Below are 17,994 nucleotides of genomic sequence, written 5' to 3'. Positions count from 1 at the left end.
AAAGAATTACCCTTTTTGCCAGGAGAGGAAGAAACGCTGTAGTTATCAGCAGAGCTGGCGCGGGCCCAGACGGCCTCTGGAACAGTCTGCGGCGATGAGAATGCCAGAGGCAGACATTCCACCCCAGCGCGCAGTCAGGCGGGGGCCGGGCTCCCCCCTCCCCAACCCAGCGGTAAAGAAGCCGGCCCTGCTTCTTGCCCGCCTTTCTGGCCACACTCTTGTAGCTCAGCCACATGAAGGGTGGGAGTGGAGGGCCCCTGGTTAGCCTGTGGAGATTCGCGGAAGGAAATATGATCAAACGAGCAGCTCTCATGGGATATCTACCTCTCCTCGGTGCCGGCCCCATGCGTGAGAGGCCGTCAACAGAGCCCTTCCTGCTGGGCAGGGCGTGCAGCTCCCCCCCCACCCCCGCCCGCCCAGGGTGGCTGGGGACAGAGGACCTGGGGCCTGGTAGTCAAGGCCTCCTGCGTTTCCATGCGGCCCTGGCTGCTATCACCACTGTCCTGGATGTGTTCCTCTGAGGAAGGTGAGAGAGACCCAGGAGACCCACGTCCACTCACAAGTGTTCTTTCCCAGCTGTTCTCACACCCTGAAGATGCTCCGGAAACCTGGGGATGTCCGCAAGTGTCTCCCTGGTCGTCCTCCAGGCCTTGAGCCTGAGACACAGGGACAGGGACAGCACCGGGGCCGCATAGCTCAAGCCTCCTTGGCCAGCTCGATCCCAGCGGGGCGATCACACAGCCGGGGGAGGGCGGGTGGCCACCGGGACGGCAGTAGTGGGTACAGCCAGAGAGCCTAATCTCATTATTTTCTCTGTCCCAAGAGCATAACGGCCAGTGTCCAGCACACAGTAGGGCCTCAATAACATGTTGCTTTGAACTCCTTCTAGTGCTGGCACCAGCTTTCCGAGCGACCCATGGCAGTCATTTCCCTCTCTGAGCCTGTCTTCCTTCTCTGTAAAGCAGGGATGGTGATAATGAAGCCTTGAAGGTTGTATTAAGGATGAAATGAGGTTAACACGGTGGGTGCTCGCTAGGTGAGCTCTAGAGCGCCCCCAAATGGAGGACAAGGAAATAGCTTCACATCAAGGCATCTGAGCTGGGCCCTTCGATCGCCATGGTAGTGGCCAAAAGGAGCTCTTTTTGTATGTGTGTGAAAATTCCTTTCGGTCTCTGGTTCTCAAACTCTTTGGTTTCAGAACACTTCTACATTCATAAATATTACTGAAGACCTCAAAGAACTTTTGTTTATGTAGGTTATATCTATCAATATTTACCCTAGTGGAAAGAAAAATTGAATACTTATTCATTTAAAAATAATGAAATGCACCATTGCATATTAACATAATAACATTTTTATGAAAAATTATATTTTCCAAATACAGTTAGGGATAAGAGTGGCATTAATTTACATTTTTGCAAATCTCTTTAACACGAGGCTTATTAGAATCCAGTTGGAATCTCATTAGCTTCTGCATTCAATCTGTTGTGATATATTGTTTTGGTTCATGTAGATGAAAAAACTCCAGCCTCACTCGGATATGTAATTGGAGAAGGGACTTCAAAAGGCCTTTCAAATAATTTCTTTGATACTACACCGAAGTATCGAATGTGGATATTCGTCGATACTACACCCAAACTCGACAAATGACAACTTCTTAGAGACTGGTTGTGATGTGGGATCGACACCACATCATTAAACTTCATACTTAGTTACATGAAAATCCACTGGTCTGTCTCGCACTGTGAATGGATTTTTTACCCCTGCATGGTCCGCAACATCCTGTATTGGTCATCTGGCAAATACTGGTTGACTAAGTTATATAGACCCTCCAAATATTGACACTCCTCCCCGTAGATTATCAAAAAACACACCATGGTAACTATATCACTGATCTTAACACAAAAAAATCTTCAAAGTACTGGGAAACTGTCAACTTTGCGGTGATAGACACAAGTTTTCCAAAATTCTAATTTTTGCTCAAAAGCTTGCATTTTATCACTGGCAATAAATACCATCCGTTGTTTTCTTTGATGAGACAGGCTGACTTTGTCCACTTTTGAGAAAAGTCTGCCAAATACCCAAGTTTGAATGGCCATGGTTTTTCTGTCATTCACTCTTTTAAGTAAAAATGGTGTCTCATGAAACAGTGGCTCATTCAGCCTGCAACTCCATCCGCCAGTGCTCTTCCCTGAGATAACCATCGCGGCCTGGTATGCAGCCCAAGGGCCCTCTGAGCGTGTCCCATGTCATCACACGGAATATTAAGAACTGTAACCAAGGGTTGCAGTTTGATAAATTAAGATTTACTGCTTCATCCAGGATATTTATTCCTAGGGAAACTGGCTTTCCCCACCCGGAGAGCGCAAGGTGGGGAAGAGGGCAATGACTGCCGGTCTAGTTAGTTTGGCGCCTCTTCTCCCCGCTCTGTTTCAGGTAAGGTCCTGGTCCACTGCGCCATGGGCCGCAGCCGGTCGGCCACCCTGGTCCTGGCCTACCTGATGATCCACAGGAGCATGACGCTGGTGGAGGCCATTCAACAAGTGGCAAAGAACCGTTGCGTCCTACCCAACCGGGGTTTTCTGAAGCAGCTGCGGGAACTGGACAAGCAGCTGGTGCAGCAGAGGCGACAGGCCCGGCCCAGCGACGACGGTGAGAAGGTCAGCGAGGAGGAGTTGTAGGGCCCCACGTGGGACGGTGGACACACTTGGGAATGATGAGGGACGGCTGAAATAGCTCTGGCCTGTGACTTCTCTGTCATGGAGAAGGGACAGTGAGACCAAAGCTTGACTTCTTCCACATCATCTTAAAGTTCCTGGGCGCCTGCTGACGAACAGATGATTGAAGGCTGCCTCTGGGACAAGTCCATTACTTGGTTTCACAGCAAAATGGGGCAGACGGGCTTCCCAGCAGAACTGGTTGCAGATGAACACAGTTCTGCATATAGGTGCCTGTGTTGTTTATTGTTTATTTTTTGTAAGATGGGAGCAGACGATGATTTTTAAAATGTGTAGGCATTGTGCTGTGATGAAATGTTTGGCTGTCTGAAAGTCACATTCTTAAAAAATAATTTTGAAATGTAAATATGTTTCCTGACCACAGAAAAGTGCCGGGGAGTTTTGTTCTTCAGGGGAGTTTGCACGGCTCATTGGGAAGATCCTCTCTGTGGCACCCGCATTTCCTCACTGCCTCACACATCCCGTTTCCAAAGGGATCGCCAGAGTCGGGCCCCCACACGTGCTGCTCTCTGAAAGCTGCAGAGCGCAGCTCATTTGGTGGCATGGGGGTGGGGCCCTGGGCCCCTGCACAGAGTCCCTGCTTTGGGCTCCCCACCTTCCTCGGTGAGCCAGGGCTGTTCAAACTTTAAGCCAGAGCCACCACTACCCAGAGAAATTCAGTAAATCGTGGTGAATTTGCACAAGAGTTTGACTTTAACACTTTGGAAAAGAGGGAGGAGACACCTTTTGGTGAACAAGAACTCAGGGGAGCTCCTTGCATTTTGATTTGTTTTCAGTCCCACCAGAAAGTATGTGCCAATGTGCTGGCTCTGGAATGGGAGAACAAGGCATCCGGGTGAGCTCAGGTGGGGAGCTCCCCCTTCCTGGAAAGTTCAAGCCAGTCCCCTGACTCTGATTTTCACTTGAGGAGAGAACAACAGCCGGCACCAAGCAGGTAGGCGTGGCTTCTAGAACTAGGAACAGGCAACGAGATAGAACCCAAGGAGGGTTACTGATGGAGATGCTGGCGGTCAAGGACCAGAAACCAAAACTGCCTAGAGAAAGGGGAGTGTCATAAAGGCCTACTGGGAAAATGTGAAGAGGGCCCAGTCCTCCGATCTGGCTATGGTTTTCAGCGGAATGAAAGAGGAGGTTTGTGACGAAGGATAGTGTCCAGGGGCTCAGCAGCTGTGCAAAGCCACCCAAGGGCAACCCTGCGAACTCTGGCGGGCTGCCCTGCTTTCGTGCCAGAGGGGAGCACTTGTGGCCTGGCCCCTGTCTGGGCTGGCTTCCTGGGACTGCCAGGTCTGCTCTGGATAACTCACCTTGTTGGTCCAGGAGAAATCAGGTCCTCATCACAACTCAGTGTTGAGTGTGATGGAAGCCGCACAGGCTCTTGAGAAAGAGACACCAAGACAACAAGTAAACACCCCCCACACAGAAACTCTAGGGTCATAATAGCCCCTACCTAGACTTTCCTAATCACGGGATCCTACTAATTGCCTTGAAACTCACCTATGTCCTAGGTCTGATCTATTCCTTATCCAGAGGAAAATCAGTATTTATTTCCATTTTAATAAAATAAGCGGAAGGTACAGAACGCCTGTAGTCCCCTGCTGGTGTTCTCTCGAGTCCCTACCCCTTCCTACGTGCTCCCTCCCTGAACACAGTGAAATCAGAGAACTTGAGCGCTGGAGGTCCAGCCTCTTCAATATGGTTCCTGGGAGCTAGAGGTAGGAGAAAGGAGAAACAGAAGTTTTTGCAGAAGTGTTTCAAGTCTTCAGAAGTAAAATATTCATTCAATCAACAAGTATTTATTAAGAACCTACCACATGCCAAAAAGTGGGGTAGGAAGCCAAAAGTAAAAACAAAAATACATGTTGTGATCAAGTGCGATGAGGAAAACAGGCGGTAAAGTGAACAACTGGGGGCAGGAGGCGGGAAACCCACTGTCAGTGGCTGAAGAAGACCTCTCTGAGACTGGGCTGAGCCAAGTCTTGAAGAAGCACACCGTCCAAGCAGGGAGGGAACATTCTAGGCTGAGGAACAGCACAGGTGAAGGCTCTGCGGTGGCAAAGAAGTGTGTTTGGGGGCAACACTGCACGGTGTGTTTGTGGAGCTGCCCATCAGTGAAGCTGGAGCTCGTGGATGGGGTCAGGCATGGAAGGAGAGAGGCAGAGATGCTAGGTTTTATTCCAGGTGCAAAGAAAACCCGCTGAATGTTTTTAAGCAGGAGAATGAATGGTATTATCCATGTTCTAAGGAAATCACTCTGGAAGGAAAAAATCACCGTGGCTGAAGTGTGGAAAATGGACTGTAGGAAGTTGAGATGGGAGGCAAGAGCGCCAGTTAGGCTGTTGGAAACGTTGATAGGAGAGAGGAAAGCGACTTGGACTAATGTAGGGCCAGGGGAATAGCACTCAAGATTACTTTGGAATTACCCTGGAGAATCAGCAGAACCTTGAGAAGGAGAAAGAAATGAAAGCTATCAGTTTGACTTCTTGGTGCTGCCTCAGTACTGAGGTGGGGTCGACAGGGCAGAAATGGGGGCAGGTGATGAAGATCACCACTTCGGTCGTGTCCGTTAAGACACACAAATGTGTCCCATGTCGTTTGACCTTAAATCTAGAGAGAGCTCAGACCGGAGATATAACAGTGGGTGCTGTCTATATAGAGGTGGAGTTTGGAATCACTGGACTGAGATGAGGGAAGAGGGACAGGGAGCCCCGGGAAAGGGGACAGAGAAGGGAGAAGAAACAGCCCGGGTACAAACTAACGGAAGGTACTGCTCCGCGATGCAACCGCCCTTGGACTCTCAGCACTGACTGTAGACCCAACACTTGCCTGGGACAACAAAGTAACCTGTAATTTGCACAGCACTTAACTGTTTTTAAAGCATCGTATATTTATTAGCTAGACCTTTAAACCAGAGAGATGACAAGTTATAGTCTTTTCACAGAGTAAAGTGCTACAGGGAAAAGCTGAGATTTGGAGAGAACCGGGTTTGTGGAGCCTTAATCTGACCTGTAAATTGAAGACAAAAGCCCCATTTCCTACCTGGGGTGTGTGTGCAGATCACGTGGGAGGGCTGACTGCGAAAGCTCTGTAACATCGTCACTAGTTCTGAAACAAGAGGCTGGCAAGGAAGACCCGGGCCTTCACACCTGGGGAGGCGCAATTTGCCCTACTGAAAAGGAAAGGTTACCAGCTGAGGACCTTGTGTGAAGGCAAGAACACAGCACTGGGTTTAAAAGATGGGGGATGTTCATGACTCTTCACCTAACAGGCGACATTTCAGTCTGATAAATCCAAGTGCCTGTGGCCCTGGGGCCACATTTCAGTCTGAATCGCTTTCTCTAGTGAGAGCAGGTCCATGAGGAGGGGGGCTGGGTGTTCCGAGGCCACCTCAGAGCAGCAGTTCACCTCCATCGCCAAGTCCTTCTGTTCCGCCAGTGAGTGCTGGGACTTGGGGCCGGCCAAGGCGCCCCCCTACCTGGCTCTGCCGCAATTCCCAGGGAGCCTGGGAAACGTAAGGGGTCCCAGTCCTGCTCTCTGGTCCGGCAGGTCTGGGACTTGTCCACAAGCCCCCTGGGGGACTGTGAGGCAGGCAGGATGTGGGGGTGGTGGAGCCCGGGTATCACACAGATCAAGGGTGTGACTGGCAAGCCACTGCCAAAGGTAAAAAGAGGGGAAATCTCATTCCCCAAAGAACCTTAACGTAAGGAAAGAGACCAAATACTGTGAAGGTTTCAAGGTGAGGCGTGTGGGAAGTTCTGCATGGCTCCGGACCGGATGGTCCGCAGGCCCCCCCGCCCCACCGCCCAGGCTCAGGCAGCCTCTTGCCCGATGTGTGGGCTCACTGAGCAGGTCCTTGTCTGCTCCTGAAGCGACACGGCAGCTGATTCAAACAAGCGGCACACAGCCACCTCCCACTCCAGAGGTGGATGAGGTTTCCTTTCCCGCCAGCACAGCTCTGCAAGGTTCTCTTCTACCCTCTGTGATGACAGCCCCTGCAGAAGTGCTTTTGGAAATCCTCCCTCAGCCACTACAGACTTCCCCCCACTGGAAGGAAGGGGCCAAAAGATACACTTTTGACACCAAGCCCAGGATGCTTTGCAGCTGTGAGAAAAGACGGGCGAGAGGACCAGGTAAACCCCCTGCTGAGTAGCCTCCCTCCGGAGGCCTGCGATGCTGGGGCGCATGCGCCACCTGCCTTTTTGGAATTTTATCGTCTCCCTTCGTTTGTGTCTATGATCTGTACATCTGATCGTTTTTGTGTGAGGTGGGAAAGCAGCCTTCTTCCTCCAAGACGTATAAAAGGTGGGACTGGCTTCCCAGGAGAGCTGTGCGCGCCGTGTTTAGACTCCTTGGGAACGTTTGGGGCGGGTTTCACACGGGTGCCAAGTCGAGAATACACTTACTAGGATTGTCGCCCAAATAATCAAGTGTTTTAACAGACAGAACTTTCTCTGAATTCCGTAAAATAATATTTGAAACACTTGACTTTTTTTTGGGGGGGGGCGGGGGGTGGTCTAAACTTTAGACACTAAACAAAACATCCATTCATTCATTCACAACAGAGCAGAACTTGAACATTTTTTAAAAGAAAACAATTTTTCAAACATACAATCCCAATGTGAGTGCTGTTTTTTGGTTTTGAAATATTTATTTATTTTTACAGAGAAGGGGAGGGAGGAAGAAAGAGGAGAGAAACATCGATGTGTGGTTGCCTCTTGCCCGCCCCCCACTGGGGACCTAGTCCACAACCCAGGCATGTGCCCTGACTGGGAATTGAACTGGCAACCCTTTGGTTTGCAGGCTGGCACTCAATCCACGGAGCTACACCGGCCAGAGCTTGGTATTAATCTTTAGAGAAATGAAGTTTGCTACCACTGTATCAGGGCCTGGGGTGGGGAGGGGGCGGTTGTACAGACTGTAAAACTGAGACAGATGGATACTTGTGCAGGATCCCTTTGCAAATGAAGATCAAAGTCAAAAAGAAAAAAACAAATTCACTTTATTTTAAAGACAATGATTGGCATACAGAAGGTATGCACCAGCATAAAATAAACTTTCATGAAAAGCATTAAAATCCATTATAAATTAATTTATTAAATAGGTATTTGGTATATGTGATGGTTTTATTAGATATCACTCTTATTTATTGCCAACCCCCTCCCCCAAAGTCAAAACAAGTCAGAAAATCTCTTAACTCCAATTTACACTAAATAATTTATTTTCCCCAGGTGTGTATGTGTTCCGAGACGCGACCATGATACAGTTCGGCTGGTCATTCTCTACCGACCATAACATGACAGGACACAAGAGGCTAAAAATGGCTCATCATAATTTATTTTATGTTAAAATGTACAGCTTTTTTTTGTTTTTGTTTTTTTTTGTTTTTTTTTTTTTTGAAGTGACTGACTAAAAAGAGAACAGATAAATACAAGAGTGTCGCTGGCTCCTATTTTACACAAGGATTACGCCTCCCCTGCTTGGCCCTTACAGTCACCCTGTACAGGTACAAAGGCTACAAAAAAGGAAGCAATATAAACAGACACAAATAACTTGTTTTGCTTTTTTACATGCGATTTGTAAGCTTAGTTTGAGCTATTCACAAGCTACTTCTCTATTTTTCCTTTAAAAATAACTCCAATATTTTATAAAGATAGAAAAATCTACAGATGGAATGAAAATGTAAAGTTAGAGGCATTTCCATAAAATAGCAACTTTACACCAAATTCACTATTTTTTTAAATCCTGCCAAGTATTTGGACATATATGAAATGTTTCAAAACCTGACAGATAAACACTGAGATATGCTTCATTCAATAAACAGAAGTCTGCATTTATAAAACAGAAAGCTGCCTTTTTTTCCCCAAAGAAATCTGTCACCAAAATGGAAAAGGGTCTCAACTTTACACCAAACATTTAGCAATAAAACCCTTTTGACTAACCAAATGGGAATAGCTTTTATAGCTCTTTACAGTTTTATAATTAACAAAAATATAGTTTTTTTTAAACCCTCAAATTAGGGCACCCTAATCAAGGCAAAAAACTTAAGAAATGGCTTACCGTTAGCACAACACTTGTACAGTACTACAAAACGCACTGTCACTAACAAAGACATCAGCGGCATGCTGGAGTGTCACCTTAAACAAAATATACAGTAACTGAAATGCTAAAAGCATTTACATGGAGTGGACAGGGAAGAACAAAAAGCTCTAGGTTTCGTATTAAAACAGATGACTTGGGGGTGCGGGGCTTGGTATCCACATTGTTTCATGGAAGCAGGCACAGCAGTGGCTGCCTCCAACTGTAGTCCAAAGAGAGGCCTTCCTTTGCAGAGAACTTCATATAAAAGTAACAGAAACAAAGGTACCAAAAAAGAAAAAAAAAAAGAGGAAAAAAAGAAAAACAACTCGTATAAGGCTTTCTGCTGCATACAGCTTTTTTTTTTTTTTTAAATAAATGGTGCCAACAAATGTTTTTGCATTCACACCAATTGCTGGTTTTGAAATCGTACTCTTCGAAGGTATTTGTGCAGATCAATCCAATAGTGACGCCCAGGGGTTCAGTGACTGCCCATGTCGCCTACCTTCTCATGTAGGACCCATTGAGAGACTGTTTGGACATGCCTGTGTTCATGTAGCCGTGGTGTCCAGGGGCCGTGTACATCATATTGCCGTGGGGTGGGGTCTGCATTGGCTGCTGGGCATATGGCTGGGTCCCCATCATGCCCATCTGCATCTGCATAGGGTATTGGGGTGTTTGATTCATGTAGCCATGATTGCTGTGGTAGCCACTGTTCATCATCGGCTGGGACATGCTGTACCCATTCATGGCATTGAGAGTGTTCATGTTCATGTTCACAGAGTTGACATTGTAGGCTGGGGCTGGCATCAGGTTCACACTCATGTTCATGCCTCTTTGCATTGCTAAAGTCCGTGTAGGACCCTGCATGGCAACCGTCTGAGAGCGCCCATAGATCTGCGACTGATGGGTGGCAGTGGCTGGTGACAGAGATGCCGATTTGGTTCTCATGGAGACGTGGCCCTTGCTGGCAATCTGGGTTTGCAGTCTTTGGCTGTGGGAGATGCCAATATTTGACGCAGCCATGTTCCGTTGCAAAAGAGGCGGTGGCAGATTCATGGGAGGAGGAGTTAGGTTGGGGGGTGGGGTCATGGTAGCTTGTGCTTGGGGTCCCCCAGGGACAGAGTGTGGAGACTGAGAAAGCTGAACAAGCCCTGTGTTACTTAATGGTGTGGACAAAGAGGCACTGTTTGCATAGGAAGTTACAGCAGCGGAATGGCTGTAAGGCAATGAATGATCAATAAGTGTATTAGTTAACTGCTGTAGTTTGGCAAGGCTGAAGGTGGCTGACGGCTGTGGATAGTGCCCAGCCCCAAAATCACTTTGACCCATCCGTTCGTATAAGCCGATGTTGGTGTTGCCCGTCTCGGGGATCTCAGCCAGCTGCATGGGCGGCGTGAAGTTGGCAGCCAGGCTGCACTGGGCCAGCTGCTGGCTGCCGCTCGGAGGCCTCTCCACCACGCAGCCTTGAGGAGACTTGACACTGCAGGTCGGGGGAGAGCTGATGCTGGTCTGCTGCAGCATGCTGCAGCTCCCGCTGATGTTGGACATCTGCTGGGTGACAGCACAGCTGCTCTGTGTCAGATTGCTAGAGGTGAGGTTGCTGTAGGAGCAGCTGTTCTGTGAGGAGCCATTTCCGCAAATGCTGCCACCCATAGTAGAATCGTAGCTGCTTGGGTTTTCGTAGTTCTCAGTTGTGCTCTCGATACTGCCCAGGTCACTAAATCCGCTGTCGACGACTTGTTGTGAATGATCTGAAACTGACGGGACGTCCATCATGGGACTGGTTTCCATATTCTGCAAAGATGGCACTGAGATGGCGTTTTGATCGGGGCTGATTTGGGCATAGCTGTTTTCCAGGGCAGGGACACTTGGACTGCTGACAGAACGTACTGACTGGCCAGGATGGGAGTGGACGGATGAAACCGGGCTACTGTGGTCTGACTGTTGGCAGTCGTCCAGAGTGGCGGCAATCTGTGGACTTTGGTCTGCATGGGTGTAGTTCTGTAGGCTTCTACAGGCCTCTTGAGTCTCGGTACAATCCTGAAAGGTGTCATCCTGTTCACCGTTCTCCTGGGTCAAAGACTGAACTGCCTGGACGGTCTCAGAGTCGATTTCCATGGTTGCCGTACTTCCCTCTTTGAACTCAGAATCTGCTTCGTCACTGTTCTTTTGGTCCTGTTTCTGTGCCTGGTCATCAGGGGGCTCCTCGTCAGATTCAGGTGCAGGTTCAGTGTCTCCAGACAGCTCCTTAGGTTCACTGTTACATGAAGCTGCAAGGTCAATGCCACAGTCCATTAAGACCTCTGGGTTCGAATGGCTAGGCTGGACACTAAGGTCTAAAAAAGCCCCCTGGTTTTCCAGTACTTCTTTGAAGGCTTCTCTGGGCCGTTCTTCCCTCTCTGCTTCTGCAGACTCCATGTGACTGTCATCTTCATCATCTGCATCATGACCCTCATTGTGAGACGGTTCTTCATCCTCTTCTTCCTCCTCTTCATGATCATCCAAACACACAGGGTCGTCTTTGTCCATACAGACTTCCGGTTCTTTTTCCTGACTTTCAGTACCACTTAGGTCTTTTTCTACATTTCCTTCTTCTTCTTCTTCCTCCTCCTCCTCCTCTTCTTCATCCTCCTCCTCCTCCTCTTCCTCTTCCTCCTCAGGTTTGACTGGATCGTCTTCTGGTGTTTCACCTGGTGATTTATTTGGACTTACAGGTGCACATGTTTCCTCCTTTCTGTTTGCATCCTGGGGCAGCAGGGGTTCCACAGCTTCCCTGACCTCCTCCTCAGTCCTGGTGGGGGTAGGGCTGCTCTCGTCTCCCAGAGTCTCCTTCTGTTCTTCCACTGTTACCTGCTCATCAGGTTCCATGGGTGTTTCTGGAGGAGTGTACAAGTTCAGTTTAAATCCGGTCTTCCTTTCTTTGCTTGGTCTCCACTTAGAGAGACCACGCTTTGATCCTTTTGGCCACACTTGTTTGCACTTTAGAGGTTCGGGATTGTCTCTACTGCCTTCTTTCAAGTTATTTGCATCATCATCCATATTGTCTTATCAAGGAGACAGAGAGAAAGGGGAGGAAGAAAAACAAAGTCTTAGAAAGCATAACCACGAACAACTTGAATTCATTCCTCTAAATTAATTAGCAAACACTGCTTTCAATTTAGCTTTTCAGAGCTCATGGTAAAGACACAATCAAGGCTAATGCAGAATAACACTGTGGTCTGAACCGAGTAAATCACCCAGGCCTGGGGAAGTGTGTATGCCGCACTCAGACAGGCATGCGTATGCCCACGCGCATGCTCTCTCTCAACGGAAAGGGGTACTTTTTATAGGAAGCACGTGGATGGATAGACAACCAAAATAAACTTACTTGAATTTAACAAATAAGATATTCTCTAATGCCCAGAATTCCACATTGTAAAAAAATCCACTTAAACATCTACAAACTAGGAAATATGGGGAAAAGGGTTAACGCTAGCTCGTATCCAAATCACCACTGTACTAAAGAAATGAATAGAAGCCTAACTCACATATCTACCCTGAGAAAGTAAACTTCAGTGTGTGGACAATTACTGAATTTAAATGATCTCAGATGACATTATTTACTTCAACTGAATGTTCTTTCTGGCATAAAAATAAACTGTGTACCTCTGAAACAAATGAATAAATAACTAAACACATCTGTAATCTACTACAGTATCATCATTTTTGCATGGCATAAACTATAATGTATTTACCATGAAATTACTGAACATTCAAAACACAGGTATTCTTTTTATCACTAATTCTGTCCAGACTGTATTTTGGATCAATTGCTGCTCCAATGTATGGTTTGAATACTAAAGTAAATAAGAAACAAACCATAATTGTCAAGTTCATTTTAGTTCAACTAATTTTATTTTTACTGTATCTGTATGCACATATGAATATAAGTATCTAAATATATTTACATAGATACAAGCAAGCAAACAAGAAAACATATGAATCAATATAGATATAAAACACCCAAGTCTTAAGATGTTTAGAAAATTAAAGATCATACCGGTCTCCTGGAGGCTCAACATAAAGACACAGCTTTACAAAGAGAAATAACCTTATTAGGGGATCAAACTTTGGAGAACTTATCTTGGGGAACAAAAATAAGATCTGATAATCAATGTGGAACACAGAGAGATCCGTTCTGCCAGAATGGAGTGATATCTAATCCAAACAGTGCAGAGCAGGGTGAGCTTTCAGCTCATTTACCGAGTAAAAAGATTACACACAAACTTACCTGCAAGTACTACATTCAAATTGGCTAGCTGAAGAGAGCACGTGCGATGTGGACGGACGCCTTCGGAAGTGCAAAGCACAACACCTAGTTAACAGACATCTCCAGATGTTCAAACGGCTTCATTTCTACCCACACAGGCAGGCGACAGCCATGCCAGTGCCCATGGATTCTACGTTCTCACTCCACGTGCTACTGGACCTACCAGCTTTTATAGGAAGACTCTCTAAATCAGAAGATGAATTTTCTCATAATTGGTTTTAAAGAAAGAAGATCCTGAAAGGAATCAGGTATTAACATGACCACTTAGAACTTTAAAAAAATTTTTTGAAGATTTTATTTATTTATTTTTAGAAAGTGGGGAAGGGATGGAGAAAGAGAGGGAGAGAAACATTGATTGGCTGCCTCTTGTACATGCCCTTGCCCTGACTGGGGACCCAACTCACAACCCGGGCATACGCTCTGACCGGAATCGAACCAGCGACCTTTCTACTTGTGGGACAACAGCCAACCGAGCCACACCAGTTAGGGCACCACCACTAGAATTTTTAAAGGCAAATGACGCTAAGTGGAGAAAAGAAGCACTGATGATTCATTTACAAGCTCCTGAGAAGACAGCAAAGAAGTAGTAATAAGGCTTGATTTCCACACACAAAAACTCTTGCTGCAGCTTACTGTTGTTTATGTTTGTTTGTTTGTTTAAAAACAACAACAACTAAAGAACAAGGCTTGGTTTCTCTATACCAAGAGTAGGATACCATTTGCTCAGCAAAATATTGTATGCCGCAATAGTATTCCTGTTAATTAAGCAAGTCGAAGAGATGCTTGCTCATGCTTTTAAAATTGTGGCTTCTCAAAAGTGAGAGTGATGACCTGTGGTGCCCAGGGGAATGAAATGGCCTGTCCCTCAGATGGGAACACAGTAAGGTTCTGACTACGGTCATTGCAGCAGGCAAGTCACGGCCCAGATGGGAGCATGCGTTCCCTGACCAAAAGAGCAGGGGCGGCTGTTTATGGGCAGGACATCAAAGATGGTGTCTTAGTTTCTTTTTCTTTTCTTTCTTTTTTTTTTTAAGAGGATAGGGTGGATGGTCCCTGCCAGCAGCAACTGTAAAACAGTAATTTCAAAGGAAGGGCAGTTTCCTGATTTCCACATTATCCTGTTACCAAAGCTGACAGTGATGGTGTGAGTTTAGATGATTCTTGATAATATATATATCCTGAGGCACCACTGATTTTAAGATGCACCATCAATTTGCTAATATTTGTTTTTCAGGAAAAAAGAAAGCTAGTGCATTCCATGTTTACACAGATAATATATACCCCGATTTCAGAAACATTAAATGTAGGGGAAAAGTAATATTAGAATCAGGAAATGTAGTGTGTTTCTTATTGACAGACTTCAAAGTTTTCGAAGACATGCCAATTTCTGGAACATAAGATGAACTCACCAAGAGGAAAGCTGTTTAACATAAAATCCAATTCTAGGAAGAAGGGACAGAAGCTTTTATGAATGAGAGAGGACAGACGAGCACTTATTTCTGGTGGGTCCGTACATCCTCAGAGATGCCTCTGGGCAGGACTCTAGGTGCCTGCTCTTTGGCAGTAATGCGCAGATATTCACAAGGGTAAGATTTTTATAATTCCTCCACTTACTTCTACAAGGGTCAGCATTCTTAAAGCAATGATTGTCTTTTCCTCCCTCTTCCTCTGCCTGTCTTTTCTTCCCAGGCTGATGTTGGAATGCTTTTCTCAGGACTGGCTTCCCGCTGTCTTCCTCCACATCAATCTCACAGGTAGGCTCCAGCTGCGGCATTGGCCTCTCTTCATCTGAGTTGTCAAAGGGCTCATTCAGTACTTCTGTGGTCTCGGAAATGGTCTCAGTTGTTACACTGCTGTTGATCCTCCTGCGTTTACGACCCCTTTTCTTCTTTAGTACAAAAGGCCTCTGAAATTAATTCCAAACACAATACATAGAGCTCATGAGAAATTAAATGGTTGAGTCAATATGCGGCAAACGTGTACTGAGCGCAAGTCTAAGAATCTTATATGTACAGACTTCTGTACTGCCTTTGTACTTAACCTTCCATTTGATGTTTAACATCCCTCTCAGGCTCCAGCTACATAGGCAAGTGCTTCCCAAGCAAAACACTTGTTTACTCAAGCAGACACTTTAAGAGAGAACATCCAAGAAGCTTAAACTGTGATTTTAAAAGCTAAGGTTTGCCTTTCTGGCACTTGTTTTCCAGTGGTTTTTGCTGGCTTCAGTATCCCGTACATCACAGCCATTCAGTATCCAATACAGCAATGTTTCTATAAATGTTGCAACAACTAACTAGGTCACTCATTTAATATTTGGTAACTGCTCAAGGAGCACCCACTACATTCAGAGCACTCCAGGGAGTATGATGGTGCACAGGACTAGCCTTGTTCCCATTTCTTAAGATGTAAGGAACAATGAAAAGGGTACTTAAAGGATTAAAATGTTAACGGAATCACTTAATTGGTGGCTGCAGAGATGTCAGCAATGGAAAATTTTACAAAATATTTTAATATAGAAGGCACCTAAAAAATAAAAGATGTGAGATCTGTCTTGTTTATTTAAGATACACATTTTTTTCTAACTGCGCTAAAGGTTGGCACGCCCCATAACTGCAATTATGAAACATTTTTGCAAGCAAAAAGTACTTAATGATACAAAATTCAAAAATAGGAATAATACAAAGAGTTTTTTGTCCTCACCCAAGGTAATTTTTTTCATTGCTTTTTAAAAAAAATATTTATTTATTTTTAGAGAGAGGGGAAGGGAAGGAGAAAGAGTGGGAAAGAAATATCAATGTGTGGTTGCCTCTCATGTGTCCCCCAGTGGGGACCTGGCCTGCAACCCAGGCATGTGCCCTGACTGGGAATCGAACCGCGATACTCTAGTTCGCAGGCCCGCGCTCAATCCACTGAGCTACACCAGCCAGGGCTTTCATTGCTTTTTAGAGAGACGGGGAAGGAGACAGACAGAGTGAGAGAGAAGCACCACTGGTCGCCTTCTCACACGGGCTCCAACCAGGCACCAAACCCACAACCTGGGCATGCGCCCTGACCAGGAATCGAATGTGTAGTATTTTGGTCCATGGGAAGACACTCAAACCCACTGAGCCTCACCAGCCAGGGCTGGAATAACAAAGTGATTTGTTGCTAAAATGTGTATCTGTCAATAATATGTCCCCCAAATTACTGAAAAGACATTGCCAAGAAGGATGCAGTGTGTATGGTTACAAGTCAAACTCTAGGCAAACTGTAACCAAGAATTGTTGTGTTTCACATTTTTAACTCTCTGAGTGTCCACTAAAGTGCACATATAAGCCTGATAATCGTATCCTATAATTTAACATTTATGGTTATTACTCTCCCAATTGGCTTGTCCTTCCTAATCCACTAGGATTTTCCCCAAACATGAGCATAGCCCATAAAGAGCTGGTTTTCTCTAGGTTGAGTCATTTATATGATGGTATCCATATCATGCCTTGGATGATTCTGGTTTTTCATGTTTTTAAAACAAATTTCTTTGGTTATATACATAACACATGAATATATATTCCTTGTGAGAAATCAAAATATTTCCATAAGCTTCAAGTCCACTTTACGGGATGCTCCTTTCTACCCCCTCCCGCAGTGGCCCATCCACTTGAAGAGCCCAGGCTGTGAGGAAAGCACACTGAGCTGGGGGTGAGAACAGCGGGTTCTTCAGTCTTGACTTGTACTGGGTCATCTCGGCCAGCCCTGGCTTCCCTCACGTTACCTGGCCTTCTTTACAGCACAGACAGAAACTGGAGACAAACATACCAGATCTGTGTTGAGCAACTGTCTAGAGACAAAATAAATGTTTTTTTCACTTTTTGCAGAGTATATGTAGAGAAACCACCAGGCCACCAAGATACGAGGAATCTCAGCAATGGGTACTTGGCCACAAACGCAAAATAGTGGCAACCAAATGAATGGCCTAAAATAGCTTCTAAAAATTGCATGCGAAGAACAAGAAAAAGAAATAGCAAGAGGAGTGCTGGGCTTGGAGTCTGAGCACTCACCTGGTTCTAGCTCCATCTTGTAAGAGTGCTGGGACCCTGGACAGGCCTCCTAGCCTCTTTAGGCCTTGGTAATTTCAACAGAATTGGTCGAAGACCACTCAGCTGGGCCCTTCTCTGTTCCCATAGCCTGACTTACTCTAGTCCCACACACCAGCAGGTGGCAGTAACTACTAGACTAGAGAGCCAGCCTACCCCTGGTTTCCTGTCACAGCACTAACAAAGCTCAAAAAGTAAACACAATCAGGACTGTAAGATAAACGGTGATGATATATGATCAGTGGGACTGGATATAAATAAACTACATCTAAAGAACAGAGAATGAAACAAATACTAATAGAATGCAATGACAAGATTTGATTGAAACTGACTCAGACTGAAAATCTAAACAGGCACATACCTTTCTCTTTATGGCAACTGACTGTGGTTTAGTTAATCTTGGAGGAGAGCTTTGAATATTTTCTTCTTCCTCTTCTTCTTCCTCCTCCTCCTCCTCTTCCTCCTCCTCCTCTTCCTCCTCCTCTTCCTCGTCCTCCTCTTCTTCACTGCTCTCTTTAGACAGCTCCATCAGCTGCCCGCGTTCCCCTGCCACTGGCCGTCTCTCCGGAGAATGCAAATATTTATTTTTCGATTGTACTTTTGCAGGTGATTGCCTACTGTTAGCTCTAGACGATAGAACTTCTTGCTCCTCCTTTTCCCAGCAGCTAGCTTGTTCCATTAGACGCTCAGCCTAAGGGGGGAGGGTAAAAATGGCAGGCTGGTGAGGGTGAGAGGGCAGTCAGGCAGCCAGAGCCTCTAAGGATCAAAGGCAAAGGATCTCTAAGTCACTTCTGATCAG

The 17,994-nt window shown here is 46.0% G+C and overlaps 2 protein-coding genes across 9 annotated transcripts in view; one reads left to right on the top strand and one right to left on the bottom strand.

Moving 5' to 3' along the window:
• DUSP29 (dual specificity phosphatase 29) overlaps window positions 1-2,681 on the top strand; it is a 33,755-nt gene extending 31,074 nt beyond the window's left edge. Inside the window, exon 4 of the mRNA XM_037130478.2 lies at window positions 2,437-2,681. Within this exon, the coding sequence (XP_036986373.2) occupies window positions 2,437-2,681 (245 nt within the window). The remainder of the gene's footprint in view (window positions 1-2,436) is intronic.
• A 5,028-nt stretch (window positions 2,682-7,709) lies between these two features.
• KAT6B (lysine acetyltransferase 6B) overlaps window positions 7,710-17,994 on the bottom strand; it is a 187,390-nt gene continuing 177,105 nt past the window's right edge. For all 8 annotated transcript variants that reach the window (XM_037130598.2, XM_053663816.1, XM_037130597.2 and 5 more), the window contains exons 16-18: window positions 17,557-17,886; window positions 14,737-15,028; window positions 7,710-11,857 (exon numbers count right to left, since the gene is read on the bottom strand). In XM_037130598.2, coding sequence (XP_036986493.2) covers window positions 9,312-11,857; window positions 14,737-15,028; window positions 17,557-17,886 — 3,168 coding nt within the window. In that variant the 3' untranslated portion in view covers window positions 7,710-9,311. The remainder of the gene's footprint in view (window positions 11,858-14,736; window positions 15,029-17,556; window positions 17,887-17,994) is intronic.

The sequence above is a fragment of the Artibeus jamaicensis genome, unplaced genomic scaffold (assembly GCF_021234435.1).
Source record: "Artibeus jamaicensis isolate MK-2021 breed Jamaican fruit bat unplaced genomic scaffold, CSHL_Jam_final contig_332, whole genome shotgun sequence".
Taxonomy (NCBI): domain Eukaryota; kingdom Metazoa; phylum Chordata; class Mammalia; order Chiroptera; family Phyllostomidae; genus Artibeus; species Artibeus jamaicensis.
The sequence above is the reverse complement of the archived record's forward strand: the minus strand, read 5'-3'. Positions and strand labels throughout refer to the sequence as shown.